General features: G+C 35.2%; 3 protein-coding genes across 5 annotated transcripts; 1 reads left to right on the top strand and 2 right to left on the bottom strand.

Moving 5' to 3' along the window:
* Positions 1-7426: 7426 nt before the first annotated feature.
* Positions 7427-14567, top strand: LOC140863579 (protein LAZ1). Of its 3 annotated transcripts, XM_073267106.1 has the most exons (8): positions 7427-7780; positions 7862-7918; positions 10145-10253; positions 10459-10643; positions 10749-10837; positions 11345-11606; positions 12054-12305; positions 13808-14567. In XM_073267106.1, the coding sequence occupies exons 1-8, from the start codon at positions 7592-7594 to the stop codon at positions 14159-14161; spliced, it is 1497 nt and encodes a 498-aa protein (XP_073123207.1). In that variant the 5' UTR covers positions 7427-7591; the 3' UTR covers positions 14162-14567. The 3 variants fall into 3 exon arrangements, with proteins under 3 accessions (XP_073123207.1, XP_073123209.1, XP_073123208.1); XM_073267108.1 differs by lacking the exon at positions 13808-14567 and having other exon boundaries at positions 12049-12254; XM_073267107.1 differs by lacking the exon at positions 13808-14567 and having other exon boundaries at positions 12031-12254.
* Positions 14568-15839: 1272 nt separating this feature from the next.
* LOC140864966 (F-box protein CPR1-like) lies at positions 15840-17451 on the bottom strand. The gene has a single exon (XM_073269424.1). The coding sequence runs from the start codon at positions 17372-17374 to the stop codon at positions 16247-16249; it is 1128 nt and encodes a 375-aa protein (XP_073125525.1). The 5' UTR covers positions 17375-17451; the 3' UTR covers positions 15840-16246.
* Positions 17452-19629: 2178 nt separating this feature from the next.
* Positions 19630-23929, bottom strand: LOC140861487 (uncharacterized). Its single transcript, XM_073264509.1, has 6 exons — positions 23476-23929; positions 23132-23328; positions 22714-23079; positions 22354-22422; positions 19718-19828; positions 19630-19659 (listed from the first exon to the last, which is right to left on the bottom strand). Exons 1-6 carry the CDS (start codon positions 23927-23929, stop codon positions 19630-19632), a joined length of 1227 nt encoding a protein of 408 aa, XP_073120610.1.
* Positions 23930-24946: the final 1017 nt, after the last annotated feature.

Raw genomic sequence — 24946 nt, 5'->3', positions numbered from 1 at the left:
TCCGATGATGATAGTCTTCGGGCAACCCAATCGCCTCATCATCATCACCTCTAATGTCTCATCATCCCTACAAGGATCACCAAATAATCTTAACACTATGTCCCAAAAATCCTATTGCATGATCTGATACCAATAAATATAGTGACCCAACCCGGATCCACTACTTATCAGAGATTAGTGCTTAATTAAGCATGCAATAGAAAATAATCAGAGATAAATTACGGAAACTTAAATAATGCTAGACCGACATAATACAATCGGATAAAAACCAAAATACAACTCAATTGAAAAAATATAATAACCTAGCTACTACTCCTGCAGCTCTTTCTTGGATACCAACTTAATCCCAAGTCCTGGAGGAACACCTGTATATGCCCCGTTGAATGGGGTGTCCAAAAAACACAGAAAACACTAGAAGTGGGCGCTAATTCTCAATACGCTAGTACGAGTAAACATACATATATGATGATGCAACATGAGAATGTCCGGGTATCCGTATCTAGGATATACTGTATCAACCTGCTCAAACAGGTGCCTAGGACATGAGCTGTAGCCTCTGGAAATCAAACCGTTAGACCCAACCACTCACTCTTAACTGGACGTGGATCTAGGATGTCCCCGGAAGCACTAGAGCCTGCATGACCTGTCGATTAGAGTGACTCTCAGTGCCCCAACCGTCCAACAGGGCTGAGCATCCCTACTCAACTGGCTCGTCTCAAAAGATGTACAGACACAATATGATATGAAAATGCCGCATAATATATCAATGTAATAACATGAAATCATGGCACATAAATGCAACACATTAGCATGCATACCAGCTGGTAATCTCAGTCAGTACTTACGTACCTCAATAATATACTCCTAGATGTCCCGCATCTATAGTCCAACACTACAATGCAAGATAACCATGCATCACTAATAATGCTCAAAAAGCCTTAATTAAGCTAAAAAATACTCCCTAATATTTTTAGGGATCTCGCACCATACCTGCGTCCGTCATCAGTCCGTTGATGGCGATTGCCCCACAACTTGGGCACAATTCTGATACTACTCCAGAGACGATTCCACCAACTCCCAGACCTACTTAGGTGATTAGAACACCTAAAATACTCGATAGGAGAGAGGAAGAAGTTTTGAAGGTGCAAAAATGATGCTCTCGGACACTCTATTTATAACTGGAGTTCGGATGGTCTGAACCCCCCCTTCAGATCGTCCAAACTTACATGCGTGACATCTGTCTCTACCAGCACTTCGGATGGTCCGAACTGGACTTTGGATCGTCCGATCTCAATAATACTTCATACGTGACATCTCTTATGATGACATCATCTTGGACACCTGGCTGGCTTACTTCGGATCGTCCGATATCCTATTTCGTATAATCCAAAGTCCCATAGTTGGCCAATCAAATCTCCTCCCTTATCTTATCATATCCAATGGAGATCGGATCGTCCAATCCTGGACTTCGGATCGTCCGATCTCCTCGGACCCTTCGATCTTCAAACAATGCCTCCGAACACTCAATAGTTCGGATTGTCCAAAATCACGATCAGATCGTCCGATCTTTTTCCTTCCGAACTTGATCAGGGCCTCCGAACACTACCCTTCGATCCTCCGATCCAGGAGTTTGGATCATCCGATCCACCCGATCACTTGGAACCTTCCGGGCCATTTTCGACGTCCTAAATACGATTTTAAATTCCTTATTCCCATTTGGAGACTCCTTAATCATGTTTTGTCAATTATAAACGGTTACTTGATTAATTACCATTTAATCACCAATTTTGGATTCAGGTCACTACAAATCCTGTCCGAAGGATTGTTATCTCTTGCCCCGGATTGATCAATTGGTGGATTCTACCTCGGGGTATGAACTTCTTTGCTTCATGTATGCTTACCAGGGGTACCATAATATCCCCTTGGCCCGGGAAGTTCAAGAAAGGTTAGTTTCATTACCTAGGGAGGGACCTATTTCTATGTGGTCATGCCTTTTGGGTTAAAAAATTCCGGGGCTAAGTACCAGAGGTTGATGGATAAGATCTTTGAGGGCCAAGTTGGGAAGAATGTGGAAGTACGTGGATGATATGCTGATCAAATCTCAGACCCCATATTGCTTCATATCAAACATGGAAGAGACCTTTTCTAATTTAAAGCAGTATGGTGTCAAGCTCAATCCAGCTAAATGTACTTTCGGGGTTATAAGTGGTGAATTTCTTGGTTTCATGGTGACCGAAAGGGGAATTGAAGTGAATCTATAAAAGGTAAGGACCATCCGGGATATGACCTCACCCAGTTTGGTAAGAGAGGTTCAGCGGTTGACAGGGAAGATAGCCGCTTTATCCAGATTCGTGAATTCCACTTTTTGCTGATTTATCTGATTAATGTTATTTAAGATTTAATTGAATGCTTAAGTTTAACTAGTAAGTGATTACGGAGCAAGTCTACAATCAAAATTACTTGTTACTTGTTGTTGTAATTCTATCCGAATTAGTTCTGATTTGAAATAGAGTATTGTTAAGACAAGTTGCTAGGAGTTTTAATCGAAGAGTCGTTTGGATTAGGTTTGTACAAATGGTTGAATAAATCAAAGTTTTCTTGTAATGTCCGAAAATTCACAAATTCACTCGTGGGATATTTTAGTAAATTATTGTGAAATTTATATGTTTAATTATGAATTCCTATGTAAAATTTAGTTTTTGATTTTTTTTCATGTATGAGTTTAATTTCGATAACGAAAGGAATCGAGACTAGCCTATGATCAAGGTTTAAGAAATTTCATGTCAAATAGGTTTTATGAAAGTTTTTATTTTAAAATTGGCATGATATTCAATTTTTAAGTTTATGGAGAAATATTTTGAAAGTTTTATTTTTTAAGTTTAATGGGTCAGCCTTCGGCCCATAGGCTTTCTTCTAAAGGTTACATTTCAAATTTAACTCAGTAAATCTTTTCTTCCCCCTCCCCCTTTCACGCGAAACAACCGCCATTCTCCCCTTCCCCTCACTTTCGAAAATTCCACTTTATGTTAAAGAAAATTTTTGAATCATCATTTGATCGTAAGAATGCTAGAATCATATTTATGGAGTTCGAATTTCCATACCAAGGAAAAAATAGACAAGTTTCTTCAAACTTTTGAAACTACCATTCAAGAATATAGGTATTTTGATATAAAAAAAGTGTATGTTGATATGTATGTATTGTATATTGCATGATTTTTGAAAGATTTTGAAGAGAATGTTGTAGAACTGTGATACATAAATCGTTATTGATGTTTTGTGTAAAGATTTTTTAGAATTGATGCAAGAGACATTTAAATCTCATATTTTGGTGTGTGTATGCTGTAAGCTAAGGTTTTGATTCAAAACTTTTGAAGTGGGCAGTATTCGGACCAATCCTTTTCAAGTTTTGAAACTTTTCATAAAGGTGATTGAATTTTCAATGTGTGAATGAGTAGCTCTGAATAGGGATCGAAAAGGATCGAAAAAGATAAAGAAATCACGAATTTTTCCTCTTTTCGCAGCATTAAGGCGCCGAGGTGCCACCCAGAGGCGCCCCAATGCCGCTAGGGTCGAAGTGCTGGCGCCTAGGTGCTGCCTAGGCTACAGCCCTAGCACACCCAGGTGCCCTCCACGGGCGCCCCAGCTCTAGGGGCTGCCCTGGGTTCTTTTTTATTGATATTTTGAAGTGCTAGATTCATTTTTAAGGCCTTTTAAGGTGTTGAAATCTTTATAAGATGTTTCATGGAATGATTTTCAAGTTTTGAAGCCAAGAACGGAAATAATGACTCATGTGGATCGGTTTAGCTATGTATGTATCTAGATGTTATTATTTCATCATGAAATATATGTTCTTATGAAAGGCATTAAATTTTATGAAATGTTAGGGACGTGCTTGCTTTTATTTTGATTTAGCATGCATGATTTTAAGCATGAAGAACTTAAAGAGCATGTCACAAAAATAAGTTTTATGATGAAAAAATTTATGAATGTGATTATGTTTTATGAAAGGATGAAGTTTATTATGTTTTACGGAGTATGATGAATGATGAGTATGATGATATGATGATGAATGAAAAGTTAAATTTTGATGTTTGAAATGTTCTTGTGGTGACAGGATTGGTGTCTCGGGATGAGCTCTAGAGAGGGTCTTTCCAAAGAATGAAAATTTATGTGCATATTGATGACGACCGGTATTTGACGGTACATTGGCTTCAGCTAGTATGAGTTGTACCAAATTTTATTTGATGTTGCGCAATTATTTACATGATCATGGACCTAATGAATATGCTCTAATGCTTACTACAATTGCATGAATCTCATCATCCAAAGGAAAAGAATGTCATGTTTTTATGCTTTAGTCACGTCCTATGCATGTTACAAGATTTTACCATGTATATGTTATTACTTATGTATGCTTGTTGAGTATTAGACTCACTATGTTTGGACCGTGCCGATGAAAATGAAGAAGTTAATGATTTAAAAGATGATCATGGGGCTGAGTAGTCGAGGAGACGAGATGGATTTGCATGACTTGGATGTCCGAGAACCTTATGTCAAGCATGTCCACGAAATTTTATGTATTTGATTAATGCTATGAATTTTTTATTTGAACTCATGTTTTAGCATGTTATTGTAAGATCGAGACATGTTTTAAATGCGTTATTTTGAGATCGTATATTTTATAGTTCAGGTTGCATGTGAGAGGTAGTTCTGGTGTTCCTGTATGTGTTAGTATCATTATGTTCGAAGAGATATTTATACAAGTGTTGAGCCATGAGATTTTGAGTCGTTTGATGAATTTAATTTTATGTACGGTTTATTATACTTACGAGCACGATACATGTCTTACAAAATAAAAAAGTATTCCGCATTTTTCCGCATTTCATATTTTCAAAAGCATGAGTGAGAAATACGAAATGTCACATTTTTAATGGAAATTTTTCTGGAAACAAGAGAAGGGGAGATGTAGAAGCTTAGACTTCGAACTTCCATAAAAAATCTTTGTGTTATTTTCTTTATTGCATATTCATCTACCTAAGTAACCAACTCAAACTTTGACTGTGAAAATGTTCCTCACTGCAGTTCAGTTCTCGCATCAAGTGGGTTGTTAAGCGAAACTAAATAATCAAACTGGTGACTCAACTTAATTGTCACAAATGTTTTTAAAATATATTTAAAATGTGTATCCACCCTCTTTCTACATACATTTTCGATCCTAACATATCAAACTTTATAAATGCGGTAGATTTTTCTCAAAATAAAGATGCACAAATTATTCCATGAAGATATATAACAATCAAGAAAATCAAAGATATTATTATCTTGAGATAACCAATATGACATTAGTAATTTAATTGTGCTCATTATGCTTATGCTTAATATGAGACATTAAATATGTGCCATAAGAGTTAGCAAAAAGATGTTTTATTGCCAAAAATATTATTATTTATAAAGTTAAAATAAATGTAAACATTTAGTCAATACTTTTTTTTATCAGTACAACAATACTTTTATATGCTGATAGATTGTTATAATAATATGAAATTTATATTTCATCATGTATAGATGTCTAATAAATTAAAGATGACTATGAAAATACAAAAATCCAGTAATAATAATTATTAATCAGCAGAAAAGAGAGTAGACGACACCATTGTAAATAAAAAAAATTTCAGATCATTGATTTCCCAAAAAAAATGTAATAATTGAAGAAAATATGAAAACATATGCATTTATTGATAGAATATGAAAAAAAATGATATGATACAAACAAATATGAGAAAAAATTTACTAGTACAAATCTTTTTAAAAAATAAAAAAAAACAAGAAAAAAAACATGTTTTTCTAAATTAATTATATATGAGTTATTAACATTAATTGTCAAAATTTATGATATTATTATCATTATATTTCGTTGAGTTAATTAATTTTAAAGTAGGTCTCTTGTGAGACAGTTTCAATGATCTTTATCCATAAAACGAGTGAGTTCTGCTCATATTTATATATAAAAATAATATTTTTGATATAAAAATTAATAATCATACATGAATGACCTAAATAGAAAATTTATTATACATAAATTTTTGTGGTAATTTTATTTCAGGTTTTAATAACTCCGACGTACACTACATTCTACGTTTACATAATTTCATATATATATATATATATATATATATATATATATATATATATATAAGTTTTAAACTGTCCAATAAATTTCTGCCCACTTCGTGCCCGACCATGCCGGGTTTTAGTAGTTTTGGTTTTTTATTTTTCGCAACACTAAAACACGGCACCGAGTTTTAGTGGTCGGGCATAGGGGTGTTCATATTTCGGATAAAAGCAAAAAAACCAGAAATCCAAACCGAAAAAATGAAAGACCGAACCGAACCGAAAACCGTATTTTATAATTCGGATATAAATATTAAAACCAAAGTTTATTTGGTTCGGTTTTGGATTATATATGTCAAAACCGAACCGACAGAAAAAACCGAAATTGAATTAAATTAATAATTTTTATTTATGTTATATGTTATGAGATAATATTTAGTGAATGAATAATTATTTTGAATAATTTTTTGTTGATTGTTGTTTATTTAATTCATTGTTGTTGTTTATGTAATTTATTGTTGATTAGTTGATTGATTTTTATGTAATTTTTAGTTGATTATTGTTTATGTAAGTCATTTAGACTTTATTTTTAAAGTTTTTACTACGAAATCATGTTAAAAAATATATTATATTTTACAATATTTTTTTATTATTAATTCTAATAATTGTCAAAATCGAAATAATCGTATCAAAATTTATTTTGTCTTTTTGAAAATATTATAAGAATGTGGTTGGATGTTTGTCCTTGTATTGTTTGTTATTTTTTGTTTCTTAACTATATGACTAAAACTTTAAGTTGTGAGATGGAGTATATAAATTATATGTTGGATGAAATTTATGTTTTTTTTATTGTGTTATGTATTATTAATGATCAAACCGACCAAACCAAATCGTATAAACCAATCCATTATAGTACAAAAATCGAACCGAACCGAAGTAGAACGATTTGACTTCGGATTACATTTTTTATAAACCGAAAACCGAAAAATCAAATCGAAATTAGACAAATTAAAATCAAACCGACCAATGAATATCTCTAGTCGGGCATGAAATGGGCATTATTTGTTGGGCACTTGTTGGGCATCTCAAAATTTATATATATATATATATATATATTTTCAGCTGTACAACCAATGTTTTCCCACTTGGTCCGCGACCACTAAAATTTGGTAATGGGTTTTAGTGATGTGAAAAAAAAAACAAAAACTACTAAAATCCACTATCGTGGTCGCGGACCAAGTAGGAAACATGGTTGAGGAGCTGATATATATATATATATATATAAATTAATGAGCCTGTGAATCATTGTCTCAGCTGCTCTAATCGGCCTACCAATCATACAGTCTCTGACCAAATTCAAACCCTCGCTCTTCATTAATCCAAATCAGAAAAATCGATTATTTTGAAAGAAATTGTATGATCTTCGATCGAGAAAGGAAAAATCAAACTCTAGATTTGTGTTTTGAGGCTAATTGAATTGATGCTGCAGGACATAGTAAATCAAGTTTATTACTATTTGAATAGGGTCACCTTAATCGTCGCCGGCGGCGGCGGCGGGTATTCCACACCCACATGGGCCTCTCTGATCGCCGGAGTTTCTGTCGTCCTGACTCTGACCCTTTCCGTTTATCTCATCTTCGAACATTTATCTGCATACAAGAATCCCGAGGTATTCCCCTATCATGTTTATGTCCATATGTGTGAAGATGGATGTTTTGTCTTGGGTATTGAGCTACTTTTCGCTTTCCAGGAACAAAAGTTTTTGATTGGAGTGATATTGATGGTACCCTGTTATGCTGTGGAATCAGTAAGTTTTCCTTTCTATGGGTGTTAAACTACCGTGATTTTGTATTTAATTTAATTTTATTTGATTGGTTTTTGCACAGTAGGGTATAGTGAAAACAACGCAAGACCGAGCTGCACTCACATTAGGGAGATCATATGCATAGATATATGAAGAGAATTGAGGGAATTAACTGATTAAACTCACCACATAAACAAAAAAATTGAATGCGTGATTTAGTACATTGATCGTATCCTCTATGCATGATCTAGGGCCCCATTTTAGGAGAAGAAATGGGCTGGAAGCCATTTTAGTAAGCAAAAAATGTGCTTATGTTTTCTGCGCTTGACTCTTGATATTATCCATCACAAATTCTGGGATTTTCCAGCTCGAGAATTTTGGTCCCCCCCGCCATATCTAATTTATTAATAGTTTAATTTGAATTGTCTTAAGAACAATGGAAGGATATATCGCAGATTGAATAGTTGTATGCACATGATTTTCGTAGTAGCATGTTCTCTTTGCCCAAGTTGGTGTGTGCTATGTCGACTAGAGGTGGAGCCCAGGACCATATTTTTATCCATTGCACTTTCATGAGTCTCCTTTGGTTTAGAGCTTTGGAGGAGTTGGGTCTGGTTTGGGTAGCTCTGAGGTTAGCGAAGGATTTATTTGCTGCTGATCTAGGTGCTACCTTGGTAGGAGAGGAAGATTGTTTTGGACGGTGGTGGTTTATTGTATTTCCTGGTCTGTTTAGCTGGAGAGGATTAGGAGAATTTTTGATGATATAGCAGACTCAAATGAAGTGTTGGGAAAAGATCAAGTTGCGGGTTTCTAATTGGATTAGGAATCATAAAGAGTTTGCTATGTTTTCGGTTTTAGATCTATTCAGAGATTAGAATTTAATATATTGCTAATATGTCTTGAGTTTTAGGGGTTCTTTGTGCAGATATCTTATCCGATTTTCATAATTATTACATTATTATATATATATAATATAATCTTGTTTCCTATCAAAAAAAGATTTTCTCCGTAGGAGAGATAATAATTCGCCTTTGAAAGCTTTTGGTCAAATGCGTCATGGCAGTGGCAGAGAATCATAGGAGCTGCTGTAAAAAGTATAATATATTAAGTTTTTCGGTTGCAAATTTTATGACAGGGGCATAGAATGGAAGGAGCTGTTGTAACAAAGAATCATGTCTTTTGGTTATTGTTTTATGTTTAATAATATAGAAATCAAAGCCTTTTCTTCTTTTGATTTTGAATTTGTCTCTGTCCTTGATTTTAAATTCTTATATTTTTTTGACTCTGTTTAATGGATGACAATTGAGTTGTTCCATTGGTGTTATCATGTTTTGAATCTGAGAAAATGTACGAAGAACTTGAAGAATATGGCATGTTTAATGTTTTACATCATAATAGCTAATCCACAGTGTGTTTGAAGCTTTGGAAAATTAACGGTTGTTTACTCATATTATAGCTAATAATTTATCGAATCAGAGTGAAAAATCATTTAACTACTTCATGATTTGCTAAATAACAAATCAAAGTTGATGTATAGTCATCCTAGAATGTTTGAATCATTTTATCCTTGAAAATAAAATCATTACATTAAGATTTTATCATATTTGTCCTGCCATGATCACAGTTTTTCTGCTGACGCCTTGAACTGTCTACTCTTTTATGCTAGAATTTCAGTTCATTTTTTGTGATTTACGTGCATTTCTCCGTTTTATTATTCCGTTATTTTTCTTTTATTTCTTCTTCTGCTATTTTTTATGTCTTATTCTGATCTTATTCACATATTTTTTTGGAGATAAAGACTTTCTTGTGATCCATTGAGCTCAGAATCACAAATCTGGATATATATTTTGTCGGTGAAACATTCAATTTCTGGGAAATTTTTTTTCCTTTTACTTTGTTTGAATGTGGTTCCTAGTTGTCAGTTGAAGGTTCTCTTATCAGCTCTTTCTGCGCAGAAAATTTATCTCTTCCACTTGAAAATCTTTCTTGAGTTCCATGGTTTTTGTCATTTTTAATTTTGTTAAGATTAGTTTTTCTATGTTATTTCTTAACTTGTTCATATGGATATCTTGAGGTCTTCTGAAAGGGTTCAGCAACTTTGACAATTCTATTTTCCACCTGGAAATCTGCTTGAATTTCATGGTTCCTGTACTTTTAGCTGTGAAGATTTCTTCTGTAGAGCATTTTTATTGATTTCTTTTCTTCTTGGATACATTGTTTTTTGTGCAGTTTGTATCGCTGGTAGACCCAGCAATTAGCGTTGATATTGAGATCCTTCGAGATTGTTATGAATCCTTCGCCATGTATTGCTTTGGAAGATACCTTGTTGCTTGTCTAGGTATTGTTAGTCCTATCCATTTTTAAATTTAAAAAATTGTTCATATAAAAACTATGATTTCGTACTTAGCTTTTCAATTTATTTTCCTGTTTTATGCTCATGATCGAGATGCTTACCCGAATTGTTATTAGTATGCGAGTCTTGCTACCCTAATTGACTTGTGTGTTTAGAGATCAGCTCATTATATTTTCTTATGGTGAAATAGGTGGAGAAGAGAGGACGATTGAATTTATGAAGAGGGAAGGGCGCACAAGCATGAAAACACCCCTCCTAGATCATGGCCCTGAAAGAGGACTTGTAAAGCATCCCTTTCCCATGAATTGTTTTTTAAAGCCGTGGAAACTTGGTCAGTGGGTATATCAGGTCATCAAGTTTGGAATAGTTCAGTATGTACGTCCTCATCTGTAAAAGGAATATCTCAATATATTCCATTATTTGTTCTTCTCCATATTTTATCTCCCCATGTTTAATTAACCGCCTAAATTTTGGTAACAGATGATTATAAAAGCATTTACTGCTATTTCAGCTGTAATTCTTGAGGCTTTTGATGTTTACTGTGAAGGAGACTTCAAATTGAACTGTGGGTAAGATGGTTCTGCATCTAAGGACTATGAATTTTGTACACAATTGGAACATTTGTTCAATTTAATCAGTTTCATCATAATAAATTCTTGAACAGGTGGAAACTGAAATGAAATGCTATACATACGGGACTTAGCCCTAATGAGTGTGTGGTGTTTAATACTTTATTGTGTTACAGCTTTTTTGCTTGTCTTGCAGGATATTCAGAAATATCTTTTGTTGAATTAATTTTTGAATTGCGCTCATTTTAGAGAGAAAAATGTACCTTAAACTTCATCATTTATTGATATTAAATCACGACTGCTTATACACAACAGATTGACGGTAGATTGATTCAACATCAGCCATTTAATTTTGCTATTGTGTTTTTATCCTTTCTTTGCATAATTTCCTGTGATAATCCATCTGAAATTGCTATTTGAATTTCAGCATAAGAATTTACTTGAGCTTAAGATGTTACATGTGAACGGAGACGAAATAACTCTCATGGTATATTTTGTTTCTTTCAGGTATGCATACATGGCTGTGATTTTAAATTTCAGTCAGTCATGGGCTTTATATTGCTTAGTTCAATTTTATACTAGTACGAAGGATGAATTAGCACACATCAAACCGCTCTACAAGTTTTTGACATTCAAGTCAATTGTGTTCTTAACTTGGTGGCAAGGTGTTGCTATAGCTCTTCTCTATTCAATTGGTTTATTCCAAAGTCCAATAGCTCAAGCATTGCAGTTTAAGTCGAGTATCCAGGACTTTATTATTTGTATTGAGGTAATTGTTTTAAGCTGAGTTTATTTCTTTAGTGCAGCTCTTCAAATATTCTTATTTACCAGTTACGACGATGTTTTGTTTCTGAGCATAGAAAATAGAAGAGTGTAAGTGTTCTTCTGTGTTAAACGTTCAATGCTTGTTCAGCTCTTTTGGAAACACCTAGAATTATATAGGATGAATGTGGAAGAACAATCAAATGAATCTGGAGCATCTAAGATGTGAAGTGTTTTTTTTTGTCATTGAACACATTTATGAGATTTAAATAGCAACTGAGAAAATGGGAATAGGAAGGCTTAAATCCTAGGGAGGCTGAGATTTAAAAAGTTATGAACAAGTAATTTAGCAGACAAAATACCGATATTTTATTTAGAGACTTATATTTATTTTATTCCAAGTTATTAAGGTAAGGACTAAAGTTTAACAGGTATATGCGTTCATCCAGCACAGATGGGCATTGCTTCCGTGGCTCACCTTTATGTGTTCCCTGCAAAGCCTTATGAGTTAATGGGAGATCGTTTTTCTGGAACCATTGCAGTCCTTGGAGATTATGCATCTGTTGATTGCCCTCTAGATCCTGATGAGGTTAGGGATAGTGAACGGCCCACAAAATTGCGCCTTCCACAACCTGACTTTGATGTTAGGAGTGGAATGACCATAAGAGAAAGTGTGAGGGATGTCTTTATTGGCGGCGGTGAATATGTAAGTCTTTCTCTCATTAAACATGGTCTACTTCGTGATATTGTTGCTCAATGATATTTATAATCATTGTAAGGCTTATTTGTCCTTCATCAGCATATCAATCCTTCTCGCCAATGCTATGGCTCACACAAAAATTATTGGCAAAATGCCGAAATCCAACGGTTTCTGTTTTTATACGACGATAAGCATTTTCTGAGTAATAGGAGAAAATTTTGAGTTAAATGATAGTATGGAGGAATCAGGGATGTAGGTGTTCATTCTTGCTGATTCTTCAAGCTGCTTTTACCTTTTGGTGGTTATTTATTCTGCATTTCTTCTTGTTCCTTTTTACTCCAACCAAATTTTCTTGCTCAGGTTACTGTTTTGATTATGAAAAACTTGATTTACTATGGCTGCTTTTACAAATACAATTCCAGTGATACGCGATTGGAAAAGAAATAACTTATGGCTGCATATTTTGGATTGCTTAATTTTAATGTGGTGGACGCAAAGTAAAGAGAATTAGTGAATTTGAAAGAAGCCAAAGAACCTCTTTTTAAGGAATTTCAAATGCTTCAAATATTACCTAAAAATTTCGAGTTTGAAAAGAATGAAGAATGTGAAATGCGGAGCTTTGTACTTTTCACCCAACACCGTGATGGATTTTGAGTTTTGGACAACTCATTGTGAATCCATGGAGATCGGATTGATGAATCCAAATGCAACCTTGGATGATATGATTTACCAGTTTTGCTATTCAACTAACTTAATCAGATTTAAGCAGGGAAATATCTATGTAGTCCTTACTCAACTGCTTGACTTTAATTAGTAACATCTCTAAATTGAGAGAAAGGATAAGGATTAAAGTTTGTCATGCTTATCTTTTTGTAAGAATCTTTCACACTCTCCTACACAACAGGAACTATATTCCTGTCCATAAAACATTACACTTGAACCAGAAAGTGAATTTACAAAACAGGCATGAAATGGCACCCGCAAAAGGGATTTCATCCGTGGTAAACATGAAATATCTGGGCTTAAGACAGCATCTGTGTAGCTCAGTGCCCGGCCATGGTGTGCCCATATTTGATTCATAACTAAATCATTTAATCAAGTCAAGCACCAAATCTAATTTTATTAAATCTTCTGTCCCTTTTATCTGATTTTCGTTGATAGTATTGTAGATTGGAACTTACAGGCACCAAGTTGATTTAAACCATTGTCTTGAATTCAACTCTGCCTCTCAAAGTGCATGCTGTTTCATTTGATTGTAGTTGTTTCTTTGGAATAAAGTTTAATATACATAGTTGTCTGCTGCATTGTAAATACAAGGGAAATAACAGGTTTCTTAACTTTCTTATTGCCACACTGAGCAAAATATGGAGCTAGTATGTTACTTGTTAGAACCTGTCTTTTTAGCTTTTCTGTTCTCATAGTTGACCTAGAGATGCAGTTATTTCCCCTTTTTGAGACGAATGGCTAGAATCGGTGGATCAAAGCATTTTGTTGTCGTGACTTTGCAGATTGTGAATGATGTCAAGTTTACAGTCAATCAAGCCGTGGAACCTATGGAGAAGGGTTTCACTAAGTTCAATCAGAAGTTGCATAAGATCTCTCAGAACATTAAGAGACACGACAAAGGTAGGAAAACCATGGACGACAGTTTCATAGCCACATCATCACCAGCACGCAAAGTGATCCGAGGAATAGACGATCCTCTCTTAAATGGAAGCATGAGTGACAGTGGTAATTCAAGGAGAAGGAAGCATCGCCGGAAATCAGGGTATACCAGTGCAGAAAGTGGTGGTGAAAGCAGCAGTGATCAAACCTTTAGTGGCTATCAGATTCGTGGCCGTAGATGGCTTATCAAAGATTAGCCCAAAAGATTTAATAAAAAAAAAAAAGAGAAATGACTGCAAGTGGATGCTATTATCACCGGGTAAAAGTTTCCAGATCTCGGGAGCAAGCTTTTCGTTGGTTTCTTATTATAACCGCCTTCAATGGATTATGATATCTGGGTCTGTTTTGACATTGCTGATGGATGAGACTGCACGGAAGGGCATATCGATTGTCGGTCCGAGTGGATGACATTTGAAGAAGTATTCGTCTGGATTGGAATTGTTGTATAGGAAATTCATACATATGTTAAGGAAATAAGATTTTAAACCTCATGATTTTGTTCTAATATCAGTGCACTTTTTCGTGACTACTAGTAATTTCGATATTCTGTATGAACATATCCTTCCATGATTAATCTATATACCAGATGGTTATTTTGTTTTTTGCGGTGACGGATTAGTCTTGCTTTGCCTTCCTATTTGAGCGTGATTTGCGGCACCATTTCCTGTAACTTTTTGAAGTTCAAATGCAGAACAAAATCTCGTGAATTTGCGAGAGACTTGCAATGATCCCCAAGCAAAGAACAAGAAACAAACCACTCAATCATCCTCCGAGACATGGTAAAGAAAGTGTTGTGTTTTAAGCTACTAAGCGCTACGGCTGAAGTATATACCGTGTATCATATAATATTTAATCTTAAAATACATACGTTATTCTTAACATCTGCCCACGACTCTATATGCTAAAATGTACGTCGGACAAATAACGGATCTCTCATCTCTGGGGGAGCATATGGTAATCAGTAACATAGAAATGCATTGTCTTGTGTCCCCGTGTCACGAAGCAAGAAATTTAATATTTCTCGAACTATGTAATTCTGTATTTCGGTGACAAAATGTTCTGTTTTTACTGATTTTAAAAGAGAAGCTAAAGAAGAATATCAAAACTAAGGTAGTGTCTGAGAGCGCTTTTAAGATGCATTTCTCAGCTTTACTTTCACAAAATTTTGAAATTTTGTCAAATTTTGTTAAAAAAAACTGAGAAGTGCTTCCAAAAACTCTCCCAAACTCTACCTAAATTTTACGACTTTTGGCTTCCTTTATGCATCTCAAAGAAAGCATATACAACAACCATTTTGGTGATTTTGAAAAAAATGAAAAAAAAAAACAAAAAAAGGTTTTCCCACGTTCCAAAAGCTTCTGTTCCCAACAACACTGCGTTTGGTTTGAGAAGCAACTCAAAAAACTTATTTTTTTAAAAAAAAAAAAGTTTTTTAAGAAAAACAAACCGATTCGATTACAAAAGCATTTCAGAAGTTAGAAATATTGGATTTTTGACTCCTGCTTTTATTTCTATTTAAATTATTTTTTTAAAAAAAATAATTTTCAACATTTATCCAAGCGCCGAAACCGCTTTTATTTTTTTTTTAAAAAAAACAAATAAAATAAAACCACTTTAAAAAAAAAAATAGACTTATTTAAATGTTTTTAAGCAAGAACTTTTATATTCAAACTCACCCTTACACCAAATTAAATGTACTTGTGATAATCTGCATTTTGTATGCACAACAAAAAACAAGTGAAGTCCAACACGTTGGTAGAGTCCCATTTATGACAGTGACCAACCAGAGTCTAAGAATCTACATGATGAACCAAGATCAAATTTCCAATCCTAAGCTAAATAGCTCCAAGGCGAAAAAGGTTGTAAGAGATCACATAACAAATAAAACACTTGTTTTCATATAAATATAATTTAGCAAGCTTATTAGTTCATCCTGAAGCAATACATACACATGGTCAGACAACAAATTACAAAGTTTATCACAATACCGGAAGTTTTCCATAAAAAAATGTCATACCTTGTTAGTATCTAACAAAGGCAGCAAAAAACACACAACAACATTATTTTTCCAAGCACAAACATTCACTTTAAACCAAACCACAGTTTGCTTCAAGAACACACCAAACCGTATACCTTAAATCACAAGCTTGCCCGTGTCTAAAAACTCCCCCCCGTCTTCTTCGGCCAACCACCATCCACGCAATGCCAGAATCCAAATGCTATCTTACTCGATGCACCAACCACCTCCTCCATCAACAGTTCTTCTGCCCCTCCGAGAACTCCTACATCGCAACGCCACTTTGTCCTCTCAGCAAAAGAAGGCTTTCCACATAATTACTGATGTAAAACGAGTGAGCGGTGCCGGAGATACCAAGACCCTTGATATGCCTTGTTTGAGGATTATATGTAACCAAACCATGTCCCTGTGAGGCCACTAGAGCTTCACCGTTTTCGAAAAACGAAACTACTTTCTCCAACCTTTCGACCATATCTAACCTGTACAACTTAGTCCAAGATTCTTGGACACCACACTCCTTCATCACCCAAACATCACAGTACTCACTACCCACAGCTCTCTCGTATCGGATCACTCCGACCGATTCCATGATTTTTGTGATAAACATGCTCATGGTGGGCACCCGCGACAACTCATCAGGTAGCATTATTTCACCGAAAGTCTCTTGCCCGAAATCGAAAGTCAGAATCGAATTCCTGCTACTATTGTCCGGTAGGAATCGATACGCAATCCAATGGACAACCCCATTCAAAAACACTTGATACCACATGAGTTCAACTATCTGAACCCTAACGTCCACGCCCATCATCTTTCGCCATCTTCCGGTCTTGAGCGAAAATATCTCAACCTCGGGCGGAACGCTGTAACAAAAATCATCGTCTTTTTTGCAATACACCACCCTCACAACCTTGTAATCGTGACCGTCAGCTCCAAAGCCAAGAACAAAAACGTGGGCTCCGTTTGGATTGATGGTGGGCTTGGGCAAATCCAGATGATTCTTAACAGACGGGTTCCACAAAAATATGGGTCGAGAACGATTAGCAAAGTAATCATCGCACAAGCAAATCAACCCATCACAAGAACCCACGATCCTGAAGTACCCAATTTGGGATTTGAACGGGAACTCGAGTTCGGCCGCAGAGTCGACGGAAAAGGGTACGCCGCCGGCGCGCTCAAGCAGTGAATAGTGTTCTGCGTTGTCGCGTGCATCGTAACGCCTGAGAAGGAGGGTGGTTTTCTGATTCTTGCGATTTGATAGGTGCGAGGAGATGAATTTGGGATTTGAGATGAGGGACTGCCAAGATTTGCAGACTGTGGCGAAGCGGATTACCGATTTGACGGGGAGTCTCGAAAGGATTTCAACGAGAAGCTCAGCTGGAAAGTAATCGGACATCGCAGAAGAAGCGACTGGAAAGAACACACTAGAAGTGGGGTGAACACGATCGTTTTCATGGCTTAGCCTTACCCAAAGAATTATAATTAAAAATTTAAATAAAATATAATACCCTACAATCAAAACCACTTTTTTTTACTTCTGATTTTTCATCAAAAAGTTGCTTTTTTTTTTTTCTAAAATAATTTAATACTGGAAAACCACTACTTTTCAAACTACCATTTTTTGTTTCACAAATATAACATGTGATATATAATTGATTTTTTTCGTACAATATTAAAATTATTTTGCAAAGGTATATTTGTGTAGTTGGAACTTGGAAATACCGCGTAAAACGGAGCAAACCACTTAATTTCCCTTTTAACATGTTTGTTAACAAATTCACCAAAACATGCTCTATACGTGCCCGACATTTCTTCCACGATTTGACTTTTAGAATGTATAAGAAATGAAAAACCAGCTTGAGATGTTCCATAAGATGGAGTTAGGTGGAGCAAGTGTCGGATTAACCAATAGCTATGAGTTTCATTTTTCGTATCAACACTTTATAGTTTATCCGATGAGTATGCAGTCATATGAAGTTTGTCCAGCATTGTTTATCGAATTAGTGCAGTTTACAAGTTTTGCTCTCAGTACAAAGATAACGGTCGCAAGTTTCATCATCATAACAAAGGTAAAACACGAGCTTGAGAGTGTAGTAAGGCACCAATTACCTTTTGATTACACATATATATGTCATATTAGTAGCAAGCACGTGCGTTGCACGTGGATAACGAACATGGTAGAATAAGAATTATCATAATTTTTTTTTTGGAAGAAATAATTATTGTTATTTTGCAAATGAATATATACATATAATTTATTTTATTTCTCATTATAGCAATATTATTCCATAATCTATGATGTTTTCATGCTTGATTTTTCAACGGACTCATTTCTTTTCATCGGTTTTTTTCCTTCTTTCTTTGATCAAATTCAACAATGCTTTCATCATATATCGTGGTTTCCTTTTCATCATTATTCACTTTATTTGAGATTTTTTCTCACGATTTCTTCTTATGCGTCATATCTTTCTATTTTTTATTTTCTTCATATTTTAAGAGTCATTTGGTCATTCCCACAGTTTCGCCACCATTGAAAATATATCATTTTTTTTCTGCAACTAATTTCTTTTTTAAAAAATAAAATTGAATAGAAACTTGTGTAGTTCATTAATGATAGTTTATAAAGAATTTTTCTTTATTTCATCTACGTTTTTCTTGAACTTTTACAATCACGATTATATGTATTGCAAGGAGTGTTCTAAAAAGCGCCGTCTAGGACCGCCTAGGCTCTAGGAGATTGTTCACCGCTCCGATTTTTAGATAGTTGAAGCTTCTAAGAGTTATTACAATAATTGGCCATTTAGACCACCTAATCGCCGCCTAGACGCCTCAAAACTGCCTAGATTAACATATAATATTTTTTAATTTTAATTTTTTAAAAAAAGATTATTTGATATATTTTTCCTTCAATTTGAATCGAATGAATACGAGAAATATGTCATGTAATTCAAGTTTGAATTCGATAAAAAGAAATTAATGGAGAAATATTGAGATGAAGAAGAATAATTAGATATTTAGACTAAAAAACACCACTTATGCAAGTGATTCGATAAAAAAGAATTATTTGAGAAATATTAAGATGGATCGGATTAGAATAATTAGATATTTAGGCTAAAAAGAAAAAAAAAACCCGCCTAGGCCGCCTAAGAATCTAGGCATTAGGCGGTGGGTGACCGCCCGCCTTTCGCTTATCGCTTTTTAAAACAGTGGTTGCAAGCATACAATATAGATCTAAAATTAATATATTTCAAAATATTAATATTTAAGTGATCTAAAAAGCGGCGTCTATCTACTAACTGTAGGAAAATTGTAGTTGGTTTCACCTCACCAATTCCTAACTTCTCAAAACATGAATATGACATCGGATTAATTCTTGCACCAAGATCACATAAAGCTTTGCTAAAAAATGAATTTCCTATGGTACAAGGAATAGAGAAGCTACCAGGATCCTTAAGCTTCGGAGGTAATTTATTTTGTAAAATTGCAGAACATTTCTCCGAAAGCTTAACATTTTCAAAGTCTACCAATTTCCTTTTGTTTGATAAAATTTCTTTCAAAAATTTTGCATATGAGGGCATTTGAGCTAAAGTTTCTGCAAAAGCGATATTTATATGCAGCTTCTTAAAAATTTCAAAATTTTTTTAAAATTGATTATCGAGTTGCAGTTGCAGTTTCTTTGCTCTTTGTGGAAAATGGAAAGAATTTATATCAATATCAACATTAGATTTTACAGACTTACCTTTCTGCCCTGAGTCCTCGCCTCTTTGCCTATTTGATTCTTTCTCCTTGACAGATTTTCAACCTCAGCATCCTCCTTCTTCACTTGTTCATCTACTGATCGCTTAAAAATCTACTGGCAAGCGCACCAGATCAAGTAATAGTAAAGTGGACAAAGGTCCAGATGTCAAACCCACAGAGACTGTATAAGTATGAGTACCAGAATATGATTATTCATACTTAATCTAGACAAATTAATAAGAGTGATTTCAGATTTTAAACTAAAAAATTAAATTACAAAAAGAGTTCAATGGAAAACGCAGTAGAGATTTTGGATTAAATTCAATTTGAAAAAATCTCGATCAAGGACACACGTAGGTACCAGACAAATTATGTAACAAGTAGTAGATTCAAGACTCAGATTTAATCTTAGATTACGAAAAATCTCCTATCTTTTTCAAAGGTTTATTTCTAGAACAATCAAACCTATTCAAATATTGGCGGATTAATCTTTCGTAATTCTAATCAAATTTGAATGCATGACGAACTGTTAAAATTCAGTAAACACCTAAACCGCACACTGAAAACAAATTCTATTTCTAGTCAGTTTTACCATGTGTTGATTATCAAAGTGATCAAAATCAATACCTCATCTGTCTACTTGAAATCGATTAACATGCAAGCAAATAATTGGCCAGATCATTCACAAGACAAATATAAATTTGATAATCAATAAAATAAAATCAAGTCTGAAAAATCCCAAATAAACATCCAAGTTTTCTACGTTAATTTGTCTGACCCAATCACGTAGCCTTGATCAAAAGAGAAAAACTGCTCAACGTTCAACATAATTCAAAAACAAAAGTTTTTAATCCAAAACATCAACTGAAAATCAAAAATAAAATAATAGAAGAAAGGTAAAATAGAATATGATGTTGGCCGCCTTCTTGCCTTCAAGAATGTTGTGTAAACCCTTAATTCTGATGAATGAGCCGGTTTATAAGTGTCCAAGATCCCCAAAAGATAATATCCTTCCCGAGAAAGAATTTCCAAATTAAAAAACTCTGTACGTACGACTCGCTCGAGCGAGCACAAAGTGCGCTCGAGCGAGCATCTTCCTGCTCCAAAGATTTCCTGGCCCGTCTTTCTCGCTCGAGCGAGCACAAAGTGCGCTCGAGCGAGAACTACTCTTTCTCGATGATCTCCCATCTCTCGCTCGAGCGAGCACAAGATGCGCTCGAGCGAGCAATATTCTGAATTATTCCTGTCTTCTCGGCCTTGCTCGAGCGAGCATAACCATCCGCTCGAGCGAGTGTAAAGCTGTCCAAAATCTTGTTTTTGCTGAATTTTCCTAAAAAATGAACCAGGAAGAATATTATGCAGACAAATATGAAATATGCTAAAACCAAATAAAAAAACAACAAAAACATATGAATGCATGAAAAACAATCACAAAAATATGCATATGAAACACAGTTATCAACTCACCCATACTTAAGCCTTGCTCGCCCTCGAGCAAGACATACAAAAATAAAATGCAATAACGACATAAGTGAGAATGATTCATGTACAGCATAGCCTCAGATAAGTCCACTTCAACAACTAAAAACCACAACTTCTGATTGTCCACAATACACTGTCGGTTTAACGTAAACGTGTGTGTGTGCCATGTTATTCAATTTTCATGCAACTTCAAAATAATTCATCCTAAGACTGCTTAGCAACATATGACAATTCAATGCAAGTGTCACAATCCAGCACTCCTTCATCCCAACAATCCCCAACAAAAACATGCACTTTCTTGAGATTAATTACGTACCTCCGGATTTTACGCCCAGTTTTCTTAAGCCCCAATAATTACCCGCAAACTTAGCTATAACTAAGATAAGATTAGAATTCCAATCCCCTCATCTATAGCCCGGATGAAGCAACAATCCTATTTAACCCGCAAACTTAGCTATGGAAAATTGATTAGGATTTCAATCATTTCCATGCCCGGATGGAATTGTTATTTTAAAATTTTCAAAATTTTAACCCCATAGAATCCGCATACTTAGTTACAAACAAGGGATTATGATTTCAATCCCTTACTCGTAACCCGGATGGAGTTAACTTAAGTTTCAACCAAATTTTTTTTAAAAATTTATAGGTACGCCCAAAATCATACATGCAATGCCTAACAATCATCGGGAATCCAAATACACTATCATGATCAACAAACACCTATTGTCGTGCAATGGTCAAACAAACACGAACTTCATCAATTACGTCACTACACTACACCAGTCTAACATGTGTTCTTAAAAAGATTCACGATTCAACCAACAGCTTCTCATGTTCAATCAAAATAAACAATTTCACAAAAAGCATAAAAAAAAACAGATTTTTTTTCACAACTCTATCATCATCGGCCAACATTCATCATTCTACTTATTCACACAACACAAACACAAAACATAATGAGATGCATGAATACAAACTATATGCAATGAACTAAACCGAATGAATGCAAAACACAATGATTAACGAAACAAAACATAACTAAATAACACATAACTAAATAACACCCTCCATACTTAGCCAAAAAATTGCCCTCAATGCTTCAGAAACAATGAACATAACGTAAAACAAACAAAACACAATGAAAACAAAAATAACACTCCTCTGGTCAAAAGAATCCTCTTCATATTCCTCCTCGGCAGCATCTTTTGGGGTGACAGTAGCAGACTGGGTATAGCAGTCAGTCACGACAAATTGGAATGAGAAAGAAGCAAAAATAAAATAAAGATAGAAATAAAACTAAACAAAAAAAAACTAAAAAACAAGGTAAGAACACTGGGTTGCCTCCCAGTCAGCACTAAATTTATTTTTTATAGCCCGACTATATTCCCCTATTTAGTGACAAAATCATGGTGGCTTATCCACCCCCTTGAATAATGTCTGAACAATCCTGCAACTGCTGCGTGCTTCACTTCCACAAATTTGGTGTACGAGATTTATGCTTTCATAAGGCTGAACCTGCAAATTTTTATCAAAAAATTCTTCAAACACATCTACAAAATTCATAGCAGAGTAAGAATTGGAGTGAGGATTATCGCTAGCCGATTTAAGCATATGAAATACGACGTGCTCAGCATTCATCCTTAGAACTAATTCGCCCTTTTCCACGTCAATTAATGCTCTACTCATAGCTAAGAAAGGACTCCCTAAAATCAGAGGAACTTCACAATTTTCATCCATGTCAAGAATAACAAAATCTATAGGATAAATGAATTTGTCTATCTTGACTAAAACATTTTCCACAACTCCTCTTGGGTATTTTATGGATCCATCAGCAAATTTAAGAGAAATATTTGCCGGTTCAATGTTGCTTATACCCAACCTCTTAACAAGTGAGTGGAATCAGGTTTATACTTGCTCCTAGGTCACACAATACATCCTCAAATGACAAACTCCCTATTTGACAAGGTATAGAAAAACTTCCTGTGTCCTGAAATTTGCGTGGGCGCTTGTTTTGCAGCACAACCAAACACTCCTCGTTCATTGTGACTTGCGTTATATCATACAAATTCTTTTTATTTTTCAGCAAGTCCTTCAGAAATTTGGCATAATTCGGCATCTGAGCTAAAACATCTGCAAAAGGAAGGTTAATATATAGTTTTTTGAAAATTTCAATAAACTTTTTAAATTGATGATCAAATAGTACTTGCTTAGCTCGCTGAGGAAAGGGAAGGCTAGACACATCTACATCATCATTAACTTCAAATTTTGAAGTCTTACCTTTCTTTTTCTTACATGTCATGTCAGAATGTTCTGCACCATGCGTGTCCTCCTTGACTGCTGAAGATTTTGTCCTCTCCATGTTCTTCCCATTGTCACTATTCTTTGACTCCTCATGTTGTGCCCTTGTCACCACTATAATTGCATTTACATCCCTTGGATTCTGGATTGTATTGCTAGGCAACGACCCTTCTGGCCTGGCTGACAATTTTGTCGCTATCTGAGCCATTTGTGTTTCCAACCTCTGCAGCATTGCTTCTTGATTTTGCAAGCGAGTCTCAGTACCCGCTACATACTTCATCATAATTTCTTCAAAGGATGGTTTCTGCTCAACTAGCTTGGATTTGTTGACGGTGAGATCTGCATATTTCCATGAGAGATTCAGATGATTGTTCCAGCCAGGATTATAAGTATTGCTGTAAGGATTGTACTGCTGTCTCCCTTGATTTCTCATGAAGTTCGCCGCATCAATCTCAAATACTTGTTGTTCCTCGGGCTATTGGGCTTGTACCTGATTGGTTGGAGCTGTCTGCATAATCGCCATATGATGTGTAAGAGCATCAATTTTGGCATTCAGTGCTGTCAGTGCATCAACTTCTAGTACTCCAGCCTTTTTCTCCTTCTTCACATCTGGCCATCCAATTTTGATTTCAGCCATGTTTCCAATGATTTCCCACGCCTCTGCTGGTGTTTTCCTGAATAGGCTTCCATTAGCAGCAACATCCAACATGGATCGAACAGATTGATCAGCTCCATTGTAGAAAGTCTGAGTCTGCTGGCTCTGAGTAAGATTATGTTGAGGACACATCCTCAACATCTTTTTAAATCGGGTCCATGCCGCATGAAGAGATTCAGCCTCCTTCTTCTTGAATGAGATGATGTCAGAAAATAATTTTTACATCTTCGTGGGAGGGAAATACTTGTTCTAAAATATTGAACAAGTTGGGTTCATGTAGTGATAGAACCCGCAGGCAAATCATCCAGCCATTCCATTGCTTTGCCTTGCAAAGAGAATGGGAATAACCGCAGTCACACTACATCAGATGTTACCCCATTAACCTGAAAGTGTCTCAAATCGACAAAAAATGCTCCAGATGAGCGTAGAGTTCTTTCACATATGTGCCCCTAAATCTTGCTTGCATCTGAATCATCTGAATAATCGAAGGATTCAATTCAAAGTTATTCGCCTCCACAGTAGGGCAAATGATGCTAGATCCATAGCCTTCAGTAGGTGGATAAATCAAGTCTAGAACAGTTCTGTTGTCCGCCATATCTTCATCTGATTCAGATTATGTCTCAAGTTCAAGATTAATAAGTCTCCTGGCCTTTCGGATCCTGCTGAGCGTACGTTCGATCTCCAAATCAAGTGGTAGTAGCTTCCTAGATCGAATGATATGCATGCACAACAGATAGTACCTGAAAATCACCAAGAAATAAAATTCAGAATTTAAGAAAATAAATAAAGTCTAAT

Source organism: Henckelia pumila, chromosome 4 (genome assembly GCF_033568475.1).
Source record: "Henckelia pumila isolate YLH828 chromosome 4, ASM3356847v2, whole genome shotgun sequence".
Classification (NCBI taxonomy): Eukaryota; Viridiplantae; Streptophyta; class Magnoliopsida; order Lamiales; family Gesneriaceae; genus Henckelia; species Henckelia pumila.
The sequence above is the reverse complement of the archived record's forward strand: the minus strand, read 5'-3'. Positions and strand labels throughout refer to the sequence as shown.

Coding starts and splice junctions, on each gene's coding strand:
- LOC140863579 (XM_073267106.1), top strand. CDS start 7,592: ATGCTGCAGGACATAGTAAATCAAGTTTATTACTATTTGAATAGGGTC. Junction 10,254..10,458: donor ATACCTTGTTGCTTGTCTAG/GTATTGTTAGTC, acceptor ATGGTGAAATAG/GTGGAGAAGAGAGGACGATT. Junction 10,838..11,344: donor GACTTCAAATTGAACTGTGG/GTAAGATGGTTC, acceptor TGTTTCTTTCAG/GTATGCATACATGGCTGTGA.
- LOC140864966 (XM_073269424.1), bottom strand. CDS start 17,374: ATGTCCGATTACTTTCCAGCTGAGCTTCTCGTTGAAATCCTTTCGAGA.
- LOC140861487 (XM_073264509.1), bottom strand. CDS start 23,929: ATGAGAAATCAAGGGAGACAGCAGTACAATCCTTACAGCAATACTTAT. Junction 22,423..22,713: donor TTTTTGATAAAAATTTGCAG/GTTCAGCCTTAT, acceptor TGCTATACCCAG/TCTGCTACTGTCACCCCAAA. Junction 19,660..19,717: donor CGAGGACTCAGGGCAGAAAG/GTAAGTCTGTAA, acceptor TTTTCCACAAAG/AGCAAAGAAACTGCAACTGC.